This window comes from Tauraco erythrolophus, chromosome 2 (assembly GCF_009769465.1).
Source record: "Tauraco erythrolophus isolate bTauEry1 chromosome 2, bTauEry1.pri, whole genome shotgun sequence".
In the NCBI taxonomy this organism is placed as follows: domain Eukaryota; kingdom Metazoa; phylum Chordata; class Aves; order Musophagiformes; family Musophagidae; genus Tauraco; species Tauraco erythrolophus.
In genome coordinates this window covers 103,092,764-103,111,100 of record NC_141466.1, presented here as the reverse complement: position 1 = coordinate 103,111,100, position 18,337 = coordinate 103,092,764, and the positions used below count along the sequence as shown (strand labels likewise).

The 18,337-nt window shown below is 51.9% G+C and overlaps 1 protein-coding gene across 1 annotated transcript; it reads left to right on the top strand.

Annotated features, from left to right (window-relative positions):
* Positions 1-12,609: 12,609 nt before the first annotated feature.
* Positions 12,610-16,494, top strand: SIX3 (SIX homeobox 3). The gene is made up of 3 exons (XM_086628755.1): positions 12,610-13,370; positions 15,808-15,994; positions 16,393-16,494. The coding sequence occupies exons 1-3, from the start codon at positions 12,610-12,612 to the stop codon at positions 16,492-16,494; spliced, it is 1,050 nt and encodes a 349-aa protein (XP_086484881.1).
* The last annotated feature ends 1,843 nt before the right edge of the window (positions 16,495-18,337 follow it).

Here is an 18,337-nt window from a genome sequence, read left to right as displayed (position 1 = left end):
GGTCTGTGCCTACCTGGCTCTTGACTTCAGCTCTTGGAAGTCCTTGTCTAGTTTCAACCCTGTACTCGCAACTGTGTCCTCGCAGAGCCGCCCTGCTCCCCGTCCCCACCCCAGCCTCAAGACGTCCTTCGCCCTATCGATTTGCGCTATAGCCAAACGGGGCGAAAAGACGAGAATTGTATTCGACAGATGCTGCTCACTCGTGAATAACAGGTTCAGCGCATACGGTATCTCTCGCCATTATCCTGTAAGTTAATATTGAGTAGCAATAGCTGTCTAAATATCAAAATCTATTTATAGGGGATGCAGAGCCATGACCTCCCCATCCGACCTTCGGGAACCGCAGGAGGAAAAGCCCAGGATTACAATGGAGATTTGTGCGTGGCGGAGCTGGGCTGGGCTGCCTTTGTTCCCAAATCCTGAGGACATAAACCTTTAGGACGGCCCTGGCCCCGTGGCCCCTAGGAGGAACGGCTCTGTCTGACTTCTCCGTGTCCCCTCCGCGATCGCAATGTTGCTTCGTCCACTTCTGCCCATCTGCAAGTTTTTTTCCACATTACAAAAAAAAAAACAAAAACAACAACAACAAAAAAAAAAAACCACCAACAACAACAACAAAAACCCCACCCAAATCCCAAACAACGATGGGAAAAGATAAAACCGCTCCGTTGATTAACCAGGGGGTCTCGGGGTCTCAGCGCTGCTGGGGAGCGGAGCTCCGCAGAGTGTGGACCCACAGCTTAGGAAATAATTTTGCACGGGGGGGAGATGGGGGGTATTTTCTTATTTTGCTGCTCACAGCCTTCCCAGCACAAACAGGGGGTGCGCTGGGTGCCTTCCCACCCCCGCCCAGGCAAGCAGCAGGGTCGGGGGGAGCTGGACGGTCTCAGGCTCTGCCTGGGGGTGACCGGGGCCCCAGGCAAGGCTAGTATCGGGGCGATGGGCCGGGACCCAGTGGCATCTCGCGCCTCCGGGGATCGCCCCCAACCCAACCCTTTCCCCACCGGGAGGGGAGGGGGAGGATGCTCTGTAGGGTCCCCGAGCAGGGATCAGTATTACAAAGCGCATCCCCTCGGGGGGAGTGGAAACGGGGGGAGAGGGAAGAATCCCAAACTACTTCTTTGTTTTTACGGAGCCGTCGAGAGCCCGTCCAGTCCGAACAGATGAACAACTGCGTAAAACCAGAGCAACTGCGAAACCGCCCTCCCCCCGCCCCAGCCCCGGCTCCCGGCATTAATATGGCGCCTGCGAGCGAGGGAAGCACTTTTCTCGATGTTTAGCAGTCGAAATGTGCTCCCTGAAGGTCACACCAGGCGACGCGCCCGTTGGCTGCCGCACGGGGCGAGGGCGCGGGCCGGGCCGGCGGCAGCTCCCGGCAGCTCCCGGAGCCCCCCGGCAGCGCCGCGCCCGCCCCGGCCGCCATCCCGCCGGGGACAACAGAGCGGCCAGGAGCACGGGGCGGTCTCCCACAGCCAGATGTGCCCGGGCTCGGCTTTTTTTCCCTCCCTTTCTCTTTCTGTGCGTATAAGGGAATAGTACCCAGCTTTCCTTTTTGTCTTACTTAAAAATAAATGAAGAAATAAATAAGAATACCGGGGCTCCGAGGGAATAATTCCTTGTGTCTGGAAATTAAAAGGCTCAAATCTCCTATGTGACTCTGTTAAGACACGGAAGCGCTGTTCTCAGCTACTCTAAAGCGCCAGTCTCAGTTGGTTTGGAGGTCGGAGCTTCGGTTCTTCAGAAAGAGAAGTGTAGTTCAGGAGGAAAACTCTGTCCCCGGGGTTGCGTGCAGTCTCCCTTTCCGCCGGCTAAGTGCACCTACCAAGGGAAGAGAGAGAGGCAGGGCTGCTAACCGCGCTGCTTAAATGTTCTCTGCTTTCTCCTACCGGGGGCTAAGCAAGGAACAAGCTTCTCTGGCCGCCCGAATAAAATGAGAAAGATTATAAAAAAAAAAAAAAAAAAAAAAAAAAACCACAACAACAAAAATAACAACAACAACAACAAAAAAAAAAAAACCCAACCCACCACAACCCTATTCTTGGTATTTGCGTCCCACTTGAGAAAAGTGTCCGGAAAAAAAAAAAAATCTCACAAACTCGACACAACATACTTGGAATTAATCTCCTTTTAAATCTCGGGTCTTGCTACTGCATTAGGCTCTGTGATATTGCATTCCAAAGAAAATAGACTGGGTATTAGAAGAGGAATCTCCTATTCCTAATGAATATTTACCCTGAGGTCATCACATCCGTAATGGTCCTCGCTTAACTTACCTTGCTCCCCTCTTTCTCTGCTAGAGACTGGGATTTCAATCACAATGCCCTCGATTTTAAAGTGCTGTGTACCATTTAATGGCGGGGTGCAGGCAAGGTTAGAATATTATTGACTTCGCGCAACATATAAGATGGATACATTTAAGACTTTTAACTTTTTGTTGCAATGACACGCTGTATTTTTATGAGATACCTATTATGTAGACAGAACCATTGTGCTGTAGCTGCCTCACAGTTGCTGGATCGTTTCTATCAGATGAAAGATTTTGAATAGTTTTCTTTCAACAATGCATCCTTTAGGTCTTGATACAAAGAATGTAGGCATGGTATACACTTAAACAGCTCTGTCACAGAGCAAGATTAAATAGAGTATATATTGAATCCTGTCTGCGGTATAATACGCACAGGGAACAGAATGGAGCTCCCTCCGCCGCTGAAGAAGCCCATTAAGGGCTGATGTCCTGGGAGCATCTTCCAGATTTCCCTTATCTGTGATATTCGCTAAGCTGTTAAAAATCTTTACAGCCGGGCTTTAAAATCGGCTGTTTCTCACGGAAAGACCGAGTTTGATATCGGCGCCTTTTGACAAAAACCTACTGCCGGCGCTGCGGTAAAGGGGCGAATTAGGCTCTATCTAGTGACCCATCTCGGCGGCCGCCTGGACGCTGGGTGCCGGGGTAGTCCGGCGGATCTCCTGCGCCCGTCCCGAGCCGGGCGGGCTGTCCCTGCGCTCCCGCCGAGAGCGGACCCTGTTTAACACAACCCCCGGTGACACGCACACACATAAACACCACCCCCCCCCCAGCCCCGGCGGCAACCCCCGGCCGGGCGGCGGGCGGCCGGTGCCGGGAGCGGGGGGCAGGAGGGTGCAGCGGCGGGGGGAGGCTCCGCGCCCGCCGTTCCCCCTCCGGTGCTCACTCAAGCGACTTGACCAAAGTGCACGTGCTGAGCCCGACTCCCCTCTCCCCCTTTCCCCAGCTTTGTGCTCTCCGCTGATTGAGTCCCCATATTAAGCTCGAGATCCTTTCTAAGCAACTGCTAAGAAGTCAAGAGCATCCTTGCTTGCTTTCTCTCCGTGGCCTTTCATGCCCTCAATTTGTTATTCTACTGACACTTTTCTTAAAGTTAGCGCCCAGCATTGAAACATTAGCGACAAAAGCCCTGGCAAATCTCTCCCCTCCTCACGGCTAAATCCTCTAATGGGTCAGTGCTTGTCGAATTTTTATTTGATTCCCAATAATCTCTGCCACTTCAATATTAAACCTACCTCAGCCCAGCGCCTCACCTATGGGGTATTTTTCAGCTTCGCTTGGGAAAGTAGAGACGCTCAGATTTCCTTCCACGTGCACCCACTAATTTATAAATGAGTGTATACAGCTGTCTTCGTGTGTATCTGTGTCTCTATATCTGCAGTAACGCTTTCATTTTGTGTCAAAATAACATATCCTGTCATTCCATGCCAAAAGTATATTTATCGAATGGAATAGCACCGCGAGCTGCATCTTCTTTATCAAACCTTCATTTCTGGTTTACCCGATTGTTAAGTATCTTTTCATTTTCTTTTCCTATTTTAAAATACGTATTAGAGTAATTGTTACTTGGAGGTCTTTTGTGTATCTATAGCTCCTTTGATTCATATCTTTTCCTTTCTTTTAATCTTGTTGTGCGAAATTATATACACATTTCTCAGGAAATCTAAGGAGCATAACTTTATTAAATAAAAACCTCCTAATCCTGGAGTTTTGCAGTAAATACCAATTTATTTTTTTAAGTACACGCTCCTAACCCGTATTTTTTTGAATGAAGATCCCTAAGTCCTCTTCACTTTATTACGCGGATTTTGTGAAATGATTCTTCAGCTTTCTGATTTAAATAAGTTTTAGTGTGAACCAAGAATGAACATTATCCTCTAACCTGAGGTCAAGTGAAGGGTGATTTACATGACAAAGAATAATGCCCATTTTGTCCAATATGAAACAACTTCACCTTCGGCATCATTAAGAAGAATTTAGCACTTTCAGGGCTTTGGGGGTTGGGTGGAGTTTTTTGGTGTTTTTTGGTTTGGGTTTTTTTTTTGTAAATAGTTGGGTACGTATAGCGCAATTTCCCTTTTATAAATCACGATACAAAGGCCAACTTCTTGTGCTCTTGAGTATCGGCGTTATTTTTATAGCCTTAAGTAGTGAGAATTTGCACCTGCTGGTATTTAAACTTTAACATATTAGCTGGGGAGGACTTATCAGCCCAGCGCACTGCCACGAAACAAATTAACAATCTTCATTAAAGAAAAAGAAGAGAGAGGGGCGGGGAGGGGGGGGGGAGATGTGACCATTTAAGACGCTGTCCCGGATCTCCCCCTTCTATGCAGGTTCCGAGTGGATTATTTGGGGTCCTCACGGCAGCGGAATTACCGCTTTACTCCCCCTCCCCCCAACACACACACTCCCTTCCAAATTTCGGCTTCTCTCCGGGCGCTTTAACCCTCTCGATACCTTCTTCCCCTCTGCCTGGAGCCGTGCCCTGCAGAGGAAGGTTGCGGAGAGTCTGGGGCATCTCAGCTGAGCCGCTGGGGCTCAGACCCCCCCCCCCCGCCTCCCCGCTCCCGGACGGGCCGCTCCCACCGCACCCCCCTTTAAGAGCACTTCCCCAAAACAATCAAGTTGTGCCCGCGGTGGTTTCTTCTCTCTTTTATGGCCATTTTCGGCTGAGGTCGTCCCCCCCGCCCCTCCCCCCCACTACAAGAGCTCGTGAGGAAGTGATCTTAATCCAAATATCAAACTTACCGTCCGGAGGATCCTGCCTTGAAAAAGTTCTGCTCTGCTGGGTCTCAGAGTTAAAGAAACGACCGTCATCCCTCATTAAGAGCTCGGGGCTGGGGAGAGGGGCTGCAGGCGGAGGGCCGCGGGCAGGGAGCTCGGCTCCCCGGCTCTGCCCGCTCAGCTTTGCTGGCTCTGCGCCCCGAGGGGCGCGGGAGACCGAGACCCCTTTCCTCGCAGGCGGCTCCGGCTCTCTCGGGACAGGGGAAGCGCCTGACACCGGCCCCGGGATTTCTCCCGAGGACACGGGAGTGTGGACCTAAACGCGCCTCCGCGGGGGGATCCGCGGGCTGCCCGCGGCGGGAACGGGCCCCGGAGCAGCGCCCCGGCTCTGCCTGGCCTCCTGTTTCTTTGGGGGGGGGGGGGGAGATGTGGGAGTCGTGTGCTTGTTCACAGCTACACCAGGAGAGTGGGAGCATTTCGTGTTTACAACTGGCTCTGGCTTGTAATGGTGAGATGCAGCTCAAGCAGCGCTCCTGTGTGTCGCGGGCTCTTCACTGGAGCTTTGCTCAGTCATTTAGAGCAATAGAAAGTATATGGAAATCAATATATAGACAGTGTGGAGGGCAGATAATGGATTCGAGTCAGTGAGTGTTATAATCTGCATTATGGGCTTCCTATTGTTTAGACTGAGCACAAATTTCCAAAGGGTGAAGTGTTGGTGTTTTTTTTCCCCCCTCTCTCTCTCTCTCTCTCTCCCCCCCCCCCCCCCTTCTTCTTCTTTTTGGAGGGCTTTGTGTGTATAGGGGGAGGAGGGGTGTTAAATCCTCCTGCCACAATTATCAGAGTACCCCCCTCTTCCCGCCCTCCCCATCTGATTTTAAAGGTAGTGCTTTCACGGCGAAGCTAATGACTTTCATTTAATTGAACATGCCCTGATGTAGCGGATTGTTCTCGCAGCCCTGCGCCTTTGTTGCTTTTGGGGGGAAATAAAGCTAATCAAACCTTTTGTCACGGCCAAATTCTCCCTCAGGGTCTCCCAAACATTTGTTTGAATAATTCACCTCAAGAATTGAAAATACTAATTGATTTTAAAATGCTAGCCCGGAGGGACAGGGAGGTGGGGAGTTGGAGGCGGGGGGGGGGGGGGGCGGGGGGAGCCTGGAAATTAGAGGCGAAGAGTAAACGTCTACCTGCCAGCGGCGAAACCTCCGCAGTCGCTGCCCTCGCCGGGAGCCGGGGCCGGGCTGCACCCCCCTCCCCACCCCACCCCCCCATCCCCCCCCGCGGAATGCGGTGCCCCCGCCGCTGCCGGCCGCACGCTCCGTCCCCTCCCTCGGCCTCTTGTCCCCCTCCCCGCCGCCAAACTGCGCCTCGTCACCTCGGTCTCGGATGCTCCGCTAAAGTGCCGGCGATGGCAGGGGTGGGCTCCGCCGGGCGGGGAGGGGATCCCGGTCCGGGCTCCTCGGCCCCATTCAGGGAAGAATTTTGATGCGATTCATTAGAAGTAACGAGTTGACATAAGGTAAATCTACATCGAGGGGGCCTTTCTTTGAGTGCACGGGGAAGCTTCATTAACCATCGCTAACAAGGCGTGCAAATGCTCTGATTGGGCAGCTTTCTTGTAACGCCAGGGCCTTAGCAGGATGCCCACCTAATGAGGGTCACTACAAGGGACTGATAAAATATTCAAATTTTCCGTCGCGCCAGGAACTTTGTACTAAAGGAGAAAGTTGAGGCAACTCTGTGCTTGTTTACCTCAGGAAGGCACACTTGGGGGAGAAGGCATCTACCTCTGACAACTCCAGCTCCCAGAGAAGCCCCGAGCTGGACGGTCGCTACTTTTCGGACTTTTGTTTGTTAAATTCGTCGACAGATTTGCCTCCACCTTTCCTCGTTTCCCTCCGGTCTAATTACGTTTCCCTCGGATTTAATGCGCTGATAAATAACTTGTCTGCGAGGTTCCTTGCTTTTTTCCTTTTCCTTTTTTTTTTTTCCTTGAAGAAGGAGAATTATTAAAATCAGCCTGATGGCTTTAATGATACGTCAATCATTTCAAAGTTGCTGCTTGTTGCTAATATGTCAGCCTCTGTACACATCACCGCTACTTTCCTCGCTGCCGCATTTAAAGGCTGTCCCCTCCTCCCTCTGCAGTTTTTTTCTTCAAGTTTTCATTGCTAGGTTACGATTTCTAATTAGAGCTAAGTATTTCACTTAATATTTAATTTAGACGCCCAGCACATATATCATACCTAGATCAGTCAATCAAGTGTCCCTTGTTGATAATGCTACATCATTAAGAGTTGTGTTTAATTCAGGAGCAAGCGACTGCACGGCTGCTGCTGCTGCTGCAGAGCAGGTAACTTTCGGCTGGAGGGAGCTGCCGGCAGATCCAGAGCGATGGGGACAAGCAGCCCAGCCCGGCGGAGGCTGCTGCTGCGGCTCTGTTGCCTCCTCGGGAAAGTTTGCTGCTTCCCGAGCCGGCACCTCACCGCGGAGGCGAGCTGCGCTCCTTTCCTCCCTCATTAAAAAAAAAAAAAAAAAAAAAAAAAAATTATATATATATATATAATATATATATATGAATATCTCACATTTTCCTCCTCCAGCCTCTGTTTAAGCAAAGTAAAGCTGCGGGGGGAGGATCTCCGAAAGTTTAACTTGGAAGCTGGAGCATTGTTTTGGACCAGTAATAAAATACCCTTCTCGGCTTCTTAAATAAATCCAAACCGTTAAAAAATCAGTTTCCCACTTGTTCCTTAGCACGAGCGTTACAGCACACATCTCATCAACAGGACTGTGTTACGGGAGCCGAATGGGCCACATCTTACACACCCATCAAATGCGCATTCATTTATCTCGGGAAATCTTGACTAAAAAAAGAGAGACAGAGGAAGAAAGAGGGAAGGAAGGAGGAGGAGGATAGATGTGTTTGTAAAGACAGCACCAGTGCAAAATCGTCAGCGCTTGCCTCTGAAGACTGACGACAATTCAATTAAATCGTAATAATAAGACTGAAAAGCCTAGCAAGACCAACGCGATGGGTTCTCCTTTACCTGCCCCGGGGTCTCCCTCTCTCCCCCCTCGCCTTCCCCCTCGCCGCGGCCAAGGTGCTGCATTTTCCGCTCGCCGGTACCTCGACCGCTACGCCCCAGCCCCGTCTGAACCCTTGCCTCCCCCCATCAGAAAAGAAAAATCAACCCTTGCAAAGCGTCGACCGAGTCACTCCCGAGTCAGGATTAAAGAGCACTAACTAGGCAGCAGAAAATCGCAGCCTCCTGGGAGCGACCATCAAAACAAGCAGTGAAATAAAAGAGCTTCCCTCTCTGCTTCCCTTCCTCTCCTCGGAAAAGTCCTCCAGGTTGGCAGCCCGACACACACACACGCATGCACGCACGCACACACACACACACACACACGCAACTTCGCAGGGCTCTCTCCAGAAGAGAGCACAGGCTTGTCCTGGTTTATTCAGGGGGAGGTTTTGGGGGAGGTGGGGGAGTTGCCCCCCTGCCCTGCAGAGCCACATGTCATTCTAGCAGCTAAAACAATGAATCATGTGGGATCGAGTAAGATTGACTGGAAACGGACGGCAGGTTCCCCAGCCCGGAGAAGATGGCTATCGGCAGCGAGGCGGGGACCCCGCCTGCCACCGCCCCGGCCCCCCGAGCCTCTGCGCGGGGGTGAGGAAGGGCTGGGGGAAGAGGGGGGGGTCCCGAGGCAGCGCACCCCCGGGGGGCTCCCCCGCGGAACCTCCGCCTGCCCGTAACAAACTTACAGGATCCGGAAAGGATTTTCCCAGCCGAGAGGGCAGCTTCTGCCCAGCCCCGTCCGCCGCCGTGCTCCCGCTCCCGCTCCCGTTCCCGCTCCGCGCGGGCGCTCCGCGGCGCGCTGTCGGCGGCGGCGGGGGCCGGCGGCTGCGCCCGCCCGGCTGCGGCTCGGCGCCCGGCGGGTCCGGGCTCGGCATTAGCCGATCCCATTGACAGTTTGCCGCCAGCAGCTGCAGTCATTAAAAGCCATTTACACCCTGGCCTCCTCACACAAAGCTGGAGCGCCAACAATTATCTGCTTGCACATTTCGGGACACGAGAGTGTGTCCCTAACAGGCTTAGGGGAGCGCTGAATCCCCGGCCGGGCTGGGCAAGGAATGGATCTGCTTCCCCAGGTCTGGCTGACGACCATCGCGCCCCGCTGACCCGCGCCGGCGAGCCGCGAGAACAGGCGCAATTTCGGATGCCGGCTCCGTTCTTGGAGGAGCTTTTCTGGCTGCCAGAGCTCTTGTGCTGGAAATCCGCGGGCGCGGAGAGGAGAGGAGAGCTGGCTTCAGTAAGACCTCGACGTTAGCTGATAGGCACATCAGAGTTGTGGGTTTGTTTGGCTTTAAACGCACGGCAGACACATGCACGCAGAGTACACACTCACTGAAATGCCCTACAGAAGGATATTTTGGAAGACTTTCACCAGAAATGTGGTTTTTATATGTTTCATATGTCTGGGAAAAGAAAGAGAAAGAAAGAAAGAAAGAAAGAAAGAAAGAAAGAAAGACGAAATGAGAGAATGAGAGAAAAAGAGAGAGAGGAAGAAAGAGGAGGAGAGAGGGAGAGAGAAATTAAAAAATAAAAAGAGATGGAGAAAGAAAAGAAAGAAGGAAAGAGACGAGAAAGAGAGAGGAGAAAGAGAGAAAGAGAGAAAGAAAGAGAGAGAAAGAGAGAAAGAAAAAGAGAAAGATTGAAAGAAAAGGAATATGTATATATTGAAGCTTTGGAAGGTTCATCAGGAATGAATCCCTAACAGAGAGATGCAACCTATAAAGGCGAACGACCAGTGTATGGTGGTCTGGGAGATTAAAAAAAAAAAAAAGAAAGAAAGAAAATAAAAGCCCGTCTGGATTTTATTCTAGAAATACATTTAAGGTGGTTTAATTTGCAGCTTGAAGAAAAATGGAATCAAATATTAAGAAACTCCCGCAGGAATTCCCCCCACCCTCCCCTCTATAATCCTTTACATAAAAGGAAAGGATTACAAAGAAAAAGATTTTGTGTGTGTGTGTATTAAAATCTTTGGCTAAACATATTGTTGTCCAATTAATACCTCCAAGTCGATTTGTAGAGGGGCTGAGAAGTCTCTTTCCCTCCTTAGCTGTACAACTGGAAATATGAGCTAGGGAGGCAGGGAGGGGGAAAAAAGTTTTCCCCAAGTCTGTTAACAGAAGTGTTTAAGCAGATCACTAAAAATTAAGAGGGCGAGTTATTTTCCATTAGGACTATGAAGCCATGTAGCACACCGATGACAGTTTAGTGGAAATCAGATGAATGTGTAATACAGCGAGCTTCTTCCAGTCCAGCAGCTCTTCCAACTGGACCTATTCATCTGCCACTTGGAATTATTTCACGAGGAGTGCGCTGTGAAAGGATCACAACCAGTTTGGAGCCCAGCTAAAGAGCTTCTACCACCCATAGCAGTATTATTATTATCCTTCGGATAGGGCAAGTCACGCTATGTTTTCACATTTTAATTGTAATATCTCTCTTCCCCCCCCTCCTTCCCTCCATTGATGTCTGAAAGTAGTTTGGGCTCCAAGCCTCACCCCTCGATCTCCATCGGAATGCAGAAAAGATCTTTAAAAAAGTTTTGAATTCCTCAATGATTTTTCTTCTAGAAAGGCGGCTTAGGATAATTATTTCAGCTTTATTGAGGGCAGATTAGTTGAAGTCTGGATGCTGCGTTTCAATACTCGTTGTACATGCCTTTACAATGTCGGTATTGTTTGCTACTGTGTGTGAACCTATTCAAAATATACACTTTTTAACACCAAGCAAAGTCCTGTCTAAATATACACAGTAAGTCTGGAAAGATGTCCATGACCCGTACAAATCTTTGTAAATCACACTTCCATAGCTACAGAAACTAAACAAAAGAGTTACCAGCTCAAGATGCTGATTAAATCTTCTTAAAAGCAACATACCTAATAATAAATATAGTTGCATGGTAGCGAGGTCTGGCGACCCAGCTAGGTCTTACTAAGGGATGGACTCAAACCACCACAGAGATTTTCCGTGTTCCCAATTAAAAAAAAAAAAAAAAAAAAAAAAAAAAAAAAAGGAGGGGAAAGAAGAAAGAAAGAAAATATATCTGGGTTCAAACCCGCTTTTGCTCGTCTCCCTTTCCTTCTCCCCGCACAGAAGCCCTGCAAGTTCGGGGCAGAAATTGCAGGGAAAAGGAGAGGTGCGGTGTAAAGCCCTGGCGGGTTTGGGGGTGAGGACTAGCCTCGCAAGGTCGTCGGGCTCCGGAGAAAGGAAGGGGCGAGAGGAGGTGAGACGAAGGGGAGGAGGAAAGCCAGAATGAAAGAAAAACAAAGTGGAGAGAGGGAAGAGAAAGGAGAGGGGAAGGGAAGGCAAGAAGGAGCGGGAGGGCGGGGGAAGCGAGGCGTGGGACGGGGGAGGCAGCGAGCGGGGCGCCGCCGGAGCCGGCAGCGGAGCCGGGGCAGCCGGAGCGGGTCCGGGCTGGGCGCCCTGCGCGGATCTCGGCGGAGCCGCCGCGGAACCCCGCGGGAAGCGGATCCCTCCTTCCGCGGAGAGGGGCAGGGAACGAGAGAGAGGAGGAGAGGAGAGAGACTCTTCGGGGAACCAGGGTTAAACCCAGCCAGTGCTGCATGTGCCTGCTTCTGGGAGGGTCACCGGCGTGAGGATGGGTCTAATGATCTCATCTTTCTTTTCTTCCCCGGCACTATTAGTGCTCAGATAGGCAGAATGAAGTGAAACTACGTGCAAATCATGTGTAAATTGTCTCAGTTAGGAGCCCTTTATCCGAACGCGTATCCCAGCCTGGCCCATTTACTTTCCCCCCATATCTCCTTTAGCTTTAACGAGGCTCGTTAAGATCACAATAATATTCCACCCTCTAATTGCTCATCCCATTCAACAAATATGTGCACACTGCTTTTCGCATTATTTGATCCCTTATTTAGGAGGGGTGTGTAGAGGGGAGGGGGGAGAGACAGGGAGAAGGGGAAGTGCTGAGATTAGGAGTTGCAAAGATTAAGGGGAAAAAAAAAAAAAAACCACAACCAGGCTTTTCCACCAACCGCCCCGCTTCCCTCCCCCCCCGCGCATTTGGGCGAAGTGGTAAAAACCTTCCTTACGTACTTGGTAATGATTGGCAGGGCTGACAGTGATTGGCAGGGGCTGCCATGGCAACGCCACAACGACACTCGGAAGACCAATAGAAAAGCGAAACAAAATGTTTCGGCGCTGCACTCACTGTGGATTTAGGGGAGATATTATGAGGCTGTTGTCATTAGGGCGATCGCTGTTGAATCACTGAATCCTGACTCGGCGGCGGCGCGGGGCCGGGTGTGTGTGAGTGAGTGCGTGTGTGCGTGTGTGTGTGCGTGTGTGTGTGCGTGAGTGCGTGTGTCCAGTGCGCGTGTGAGTGTGTGTGTGTGTGCCCCCGTGCCTCTATGTGGCTGTGTGAGCGTGTGCGGGTGTGGATGCGTGCGCGGTGCGTGTGCCCTTTCCTCCCTTCTTCCTCCCTTTCTTTCTTTTCTCCTTGATTCATCTCCCCCTCTCCCCGGTCATCCCATGGTGTTCAGGTCCCCGCTAGAGCTTTATCCCACCCATTTCTTCTTGCCAAACTTCGCCGCCGACCCGCACCACCGCTCCCTCCTTCTCGCCAGCGGCGGCGGCGGCAGCGGCAGCGGCTCGGGCTGCAGCCCCGGTGCCGGCGGCGGTGGAGGCGGCAGCTCCCGGGCACCCCACGAAGAGTTGTCAATGTTTCAGCTGCCCACACTCAACTTCTCCCCGGAGCAAGTGGCCAGCGTCTGCGAGACGCTGGAGGAGACTGGAGACATAGAGAGGCTGGGGAGGTTCCTCTGGTCGCTGCCGGTGGCGCCGGGGGCATGCGAGGCCATCAACAAGCACGAGTCCATCCTCCGCGCCCGGGCGGTGGTAGCCTTCCACACGGGCAACTTCCGAGACCTCTACCACATCCTGGAGAACCACAAATTCACCAAGGAGTCTCACGGCAAGTTGCAGGCCATGTGGCTCGAAGCGCACTACCAGGAGGCCGAGAAGCTAAGGGGTCGCCCGCTGGGACCGGTTGATAAATACAGGGTGAGGAAGAAGTTTCCGCTGCCCAGGACCATTTGGGATGGCGAGCAGAAGACGCACTGCTTCAAGGAGAGGACTCGCAGCCTCCTGAGGGAGTGGTACCTGCAGGACCCTTACCCAAACCCCAGCAAGAAAAGGGAACTGGCTCAGGCCACGGGGCTCACCCCCACGCAAGTAGGCAACTGGTTCAAAAACCGAAGGCAAAGAGACAGAGCAGCGGCCGCTAAAAACAGGTCAGTGGGGCTGCGGAGCCCTGCTCCGGGCCGGGGGGCGAGGTGGGCGGCGGGGTCCCGAGGGCGGCCGCGCTCTGCGCCGCGCCGCGGCTCGGCGGCCGCTCGCCCGGCCGGCAGCGCGCCTCTGCCTCTTCCTTCCTCCTCCTCCTCCTCTTCCTCTCCATCACCGCCACCGGGAGAAATCGGTCCCCTCGTCGGGCGGGTAGGTCTCCTCCCGGCAGCCGCAGGGATGCGGCGGGGGCAGGCGCCTCTCAAAGTTGCCTGGCGCGCCCCGAGCCCTGCCCGGGCTCCCCGCGGTCTCCCGGGATGCGGGCAGGGCTGGGGCTCACCCGCGGGAGTGGGCAGCTCCGTGCGCGCGTGTGTTTGCGGGCGAGGGGCGCAGCGGCTACGGCGGGGGCACGGCCCGGCTCTTCCTGCCTCCCTCCCCGCAGCCGCTGCCGCGGGGGACGGGAAGCCCCACGGACCCCGGGTCGGTGGGCTCCGGTTCTGCTTTCGGATTGCCGGGATCTGCGTCTGGCCGGGCTCTGGCGCGGTTCCCCCGCCGAAGGGCCGAGGCGGGCGGTGTGATTCTGAGCGGGTTTTTGCAGAGCGGGAGGCTCCGCTCCGATTGTTCGTGCTCCTCTGCATGCGCGGTGGGACTAGCACACGCACACCCGGAGCTGTTTGGTTCAGGGAGAAAAGGGAGTAAAAACCTTTAGGAGACCGGGAAACCTTTTTTTTTCTCCCCCATCCTCATTTCTCTGTTTACGCTGCATGGCGACCTGGCCCTTTGGTCGTATGTTTCCTGTGCATTTACCCTTGCATTTCTTTGCATGTCTCTCGGTGTCTTTTTATTTTATTTTTTAATTTATTTTTGCTCCACCATGATAAAAGAGAGGCACATTTCTCTCTCTCTCTCTCTCTTTTTTTTTCTCGCTACTCTCCGTGAAAGTTATTTTGCAAAGGTAAATGGATCCTTAATGCCGCTTGACACACTGTTTTTATTTTAATTTAAGTTTAGCTACCGCTGTAAGCGTGTAAACAAAACTTCTTGTTCTTGTAAATGCTGTCTCTTAAATTCCTCCTAATTATAGCACTGGTGCTATTGATTCAAGATTCTGTAGGAGAAATGCAACCTAAAAGTGTCTCTCCATTTAATTTCCATTAAATGGAAAACAGATCAGCTTAGGACTGTAAATAAACAGAAGTTGCCTACGGATGCTTTTGTTGACTCAATGCTGTTGACAGCAAATGAATGCACCAGGAATTGTAAACGGGAGAAAAATCAAAGACGCTGGATTTAGACAACTTAAAATAATGAGAAATGTAGAATAAAGTGGCTACGTTTTTCTCTTCTTTGCAGGCAGCTAAATAGAAAATACCCCGTTGAGAAGCAGTTGAGCGAAGAGTGTGTTTTGATTCACACTGGCAATGCTACGTGCTAGAGGTTATGGCTTGCTGCTCAGTCCAGGACTTTTAGCTCTTAATTCTTGAATCAGACTCTCTTTGGTTTTCGAGCAGAATAAACGGGCGCAGAGGAATACTCAAAACACGCTAAGGAACCTAAAAATTATTTATTGCCTCTTAAAAAAAAAAAATGTTCCATGATAGTGTACTCTTAAGTGTTGACGGTGAAAGGACAAGCACTTTAAATCTAATTTTGGCTTTCAGAGGGGAAAGGGACTTAAATTTCGAGCGGGTAGAAACGCTGCGTTCCACCATCGCCCAGTTTTTATTTCGTTGGTAGCGCTGCGCCCCCGGGGCAGGACCTTCCGCCAGTCCTGCCGCAGACCCCGGAGTATATCTCTGTGCGCTGGAAAATATTTAGGCGGATATTCACCAGAGCACAGAATGTGGATCCTGTAGGATCCTCTCCCACTACAGACCAGTCCTTGCATCTTTCCGCGGTGGCCGAGCGTTTAAGGAGCTCGCATAGACCGGTCTTCTCCTAGGCCCGCGGTGCGGCGGGGATGAATGGCTGGCCGGGGAAAGGGAAGGCGCTGCTGGCGTTTTTCAAACCACGGGGCAGGGAACCGCTTCTCCCCCCTCTCCCGGTCCCCTTTCGACCCGCGACCTCTCTGTGTTTGCGCTGGGTGCCGTCCTCCCCCGAGGTGGCCTGTTCCGGCGGAGCGGAGAAGCGCCGGTGCCTGCCCGGCCGCGCCCGCAGCGGGGGCAGCGCGGCCCGAGCGCACGGCTTGGCCCTGCCGCCCGCCGCCGCTCCCGGGCTCCGCAGGGCGCTGCGGGAAGGCGGCCGGGCCGGGGGTGGGCCGCTCCGGTCCTATCCGATCCGCTCCGCTCCGCTCCGGGCCGGGCCGGGCCAGGCCAGGGCGGTGACGTGACTGTCCCCGGGCGGGCGCGGGGTCGGGCGGGCGCGTCCCCTCGGCGGCGGCGGCGGCGGCGGCGGCGGCCGGTGTCTCAGAGGGGCTGTGCTGTTGTTTTGTCTCCCGGCGCGATGCAGGCTCCAGCACCAGGCGATAGGACAGAGCGGCATGCGGTCGCTGGCAGAGCCCGGCTGCCCGACACACAGCTCGGCCGAGTCTCCGTCCACGGCGGCCAGCCCGACCACCAGCGTCTCCAGTTTGACAGAAAGAGCCGAGACGGGCACCTCCATCCTCTCGGTAACCTCCAGCGACTCGGAATGTGATGTATGATATCGGAAAACAAACAAACAAACAAACAAACAAACAAAAATCCAAATCCAAACAGCCAAGCACCCTCTCCCCGACCCGAGCAAAACAAACCGAGGCAACCTAGAATCAGGATGCACACACGCATGCACGCACACACACAGCCAGGAGGAAAGAAAAGGCCAAACCCGACCCAAACATAATAGCAAACAAACAGACAGGGATCAGAGAATCCACCACCACCACCGTCAGCCAACACCACCACCAAGAGATGGAGCTAAACTTCAACAGTCACAAACGCTGGTGCTGCAGCGGGGGGGTGGGGGGGTGGGGCGGGAAATAATAATTATTATATATATAAAAAGAAAAAAAAAGAAAAAAAAACAAAGCAAAAGTGACAATTGTATTCTTTTTAGGACAAGCACGATTTCTCCTTTGCGCTTTTCCATGGACGCATTTCACCCACTTGCATGATGATGATGATTAAATTTGTATCTGGGAAAAAATATTCTCTATAGTAAAGGAAAACAAACAGAAACCAGACAAACAAACGCAAACTCCGATCGAATTTGTACAAAAAGCAAAAATAAAAAAAAAAATTAAAAAGGAACTCCTTGAAGAGGGAAATAACAAATGCTTATCGCCTTTTTGTTGGTCCTATTTCTCTCTCTTTCTCTCTCCCTCTCCCTTTCTCTCTGTTTTTTGTTTTGTTTTGGGTTTGTGTTTTGTTTTTTTTTTAAGTCCAAGTGATGGTCCAGCCAAGATGCAATTTTCTGTTTTTTGTTCAACAGACAATCATTTTATTCGTAAGCACCTTTTTTTCTACACTTCTGTCACTGCCTGTGTGGGTACTGGTTATAAATGTGGAAAAAGAATAGTTATGACTGTAACAGATTTTTATTTTTATTTCAAAATTTTATATGAATTATGTATATCTTAATGATGCGGTCATTTTCCCAGTTTGTAATATATGTGTAGAAATGCTTGTATATGATATTTGCTCTGCTCTTTCTTTCTTCCTCCCCCCTCTCTGTCTATCTCCCTCCCACCCTTTCTCTTTCTCTCCTTTTTATTTTCCTTGACTCGGTGTTCCTTGCACAAACTTAGCTGTCAAGATCTGACGTGCTAGGTTTTCAAAAGGGACCTCAGCGATAGAAAAAAAAAAAAGGAAAAAGAAAAAAAAAAAAGCTTAGGGTGCAACCGTAGTTATCTTATGCAAAAGCTATTTTGAGTATTTCATAGCAGCTTTGGGGGGTCTCTTCTTAAACTCCACGTAGGACGCTTAAACTATTGTTTCCTTAACTGCGTGTTTATCTATATGTACAAACTTTCTAAATCAAATACAGTATTCCATTTTCTTATCTATCCAGCGATGTTGGTGTTTTTGTCCGCCACGGAAAAACACGCCCTCCCCCGTGGGCTCCTCGCCCCGCGCCCTGCCCCGCCGCTGGCTCCGCGGGGCGCGCAGCCCTGCGCGGCCCCTGCGCCCCCGCCGGCCCCCACCTTCGCCGACTCGGCGGGGACACCCCGGAGGGGTTTTGGGGGGACGAAGCGACCCTGGACGGAGGCTGCGGCCGGCTGCCGGGACACCGGCATCGCGATAGCGGCGGCGGCGCGGGGCGCGGGGCACGGCCGTGTCCCTCCAGGTCCCCTCCGCCACCGCGGGCTCCAGCGTTTTCCCCCGCCCCCGGTCCATTTTTTTTGTGCACTCCGAGCTGAAAGGTTTCCCCTGGCCGCCTGTCTGCAGGGCCGGGTGTCTCCAGAGAGCGGTTAAGACATTTCGGGATTTGTTTTGTAGCTTTAAATGAAAACAAAAACATAAACTCCTCGCCCTAAGCGGGCTGCAGCTCCTCCCCTCGAATCCGGAGTATATTGTAACGTGCTGAAAGAAGCCTTTATTTGCATGACTAACAGTATTTCAGCATCTTTCTTTCTGTCTTTTTTTTTTTCTTTTTTTTTTTTTTTCCCCCATTAAAGTTTTGCTTTGCCCTGGGCAGATTATTCAGCAGTGAATTAACGAAAGGTAAATTCTAAACTTGTTTTTACTTGAAAATACAATTTTGAAACTTACCGGGGGTTTAGGAAGAAACGTGCCTGGAATTTCTTGACCATTTCCAAACTAATTTGGACTTCCGATCTACCTTTGTGTTGGCCGCGTCCTCTCTCCCTCTTCCCTCCTCCTCTTTTTTTTGGGGGGGGGAAGTCCGAGCTGCGTTTACAGAAAGACTTAGGAAGCGCCTAAGGATGCTTCCACTCGCATCCCCCCGCCCCGAGAGGCTACCTGGGGGGCTAGGGGAACCCCCTAGGGTGTGAGATCTTAGAGCGAGCTACTAATAGATAATTTTAAGGAATAAGCTGATG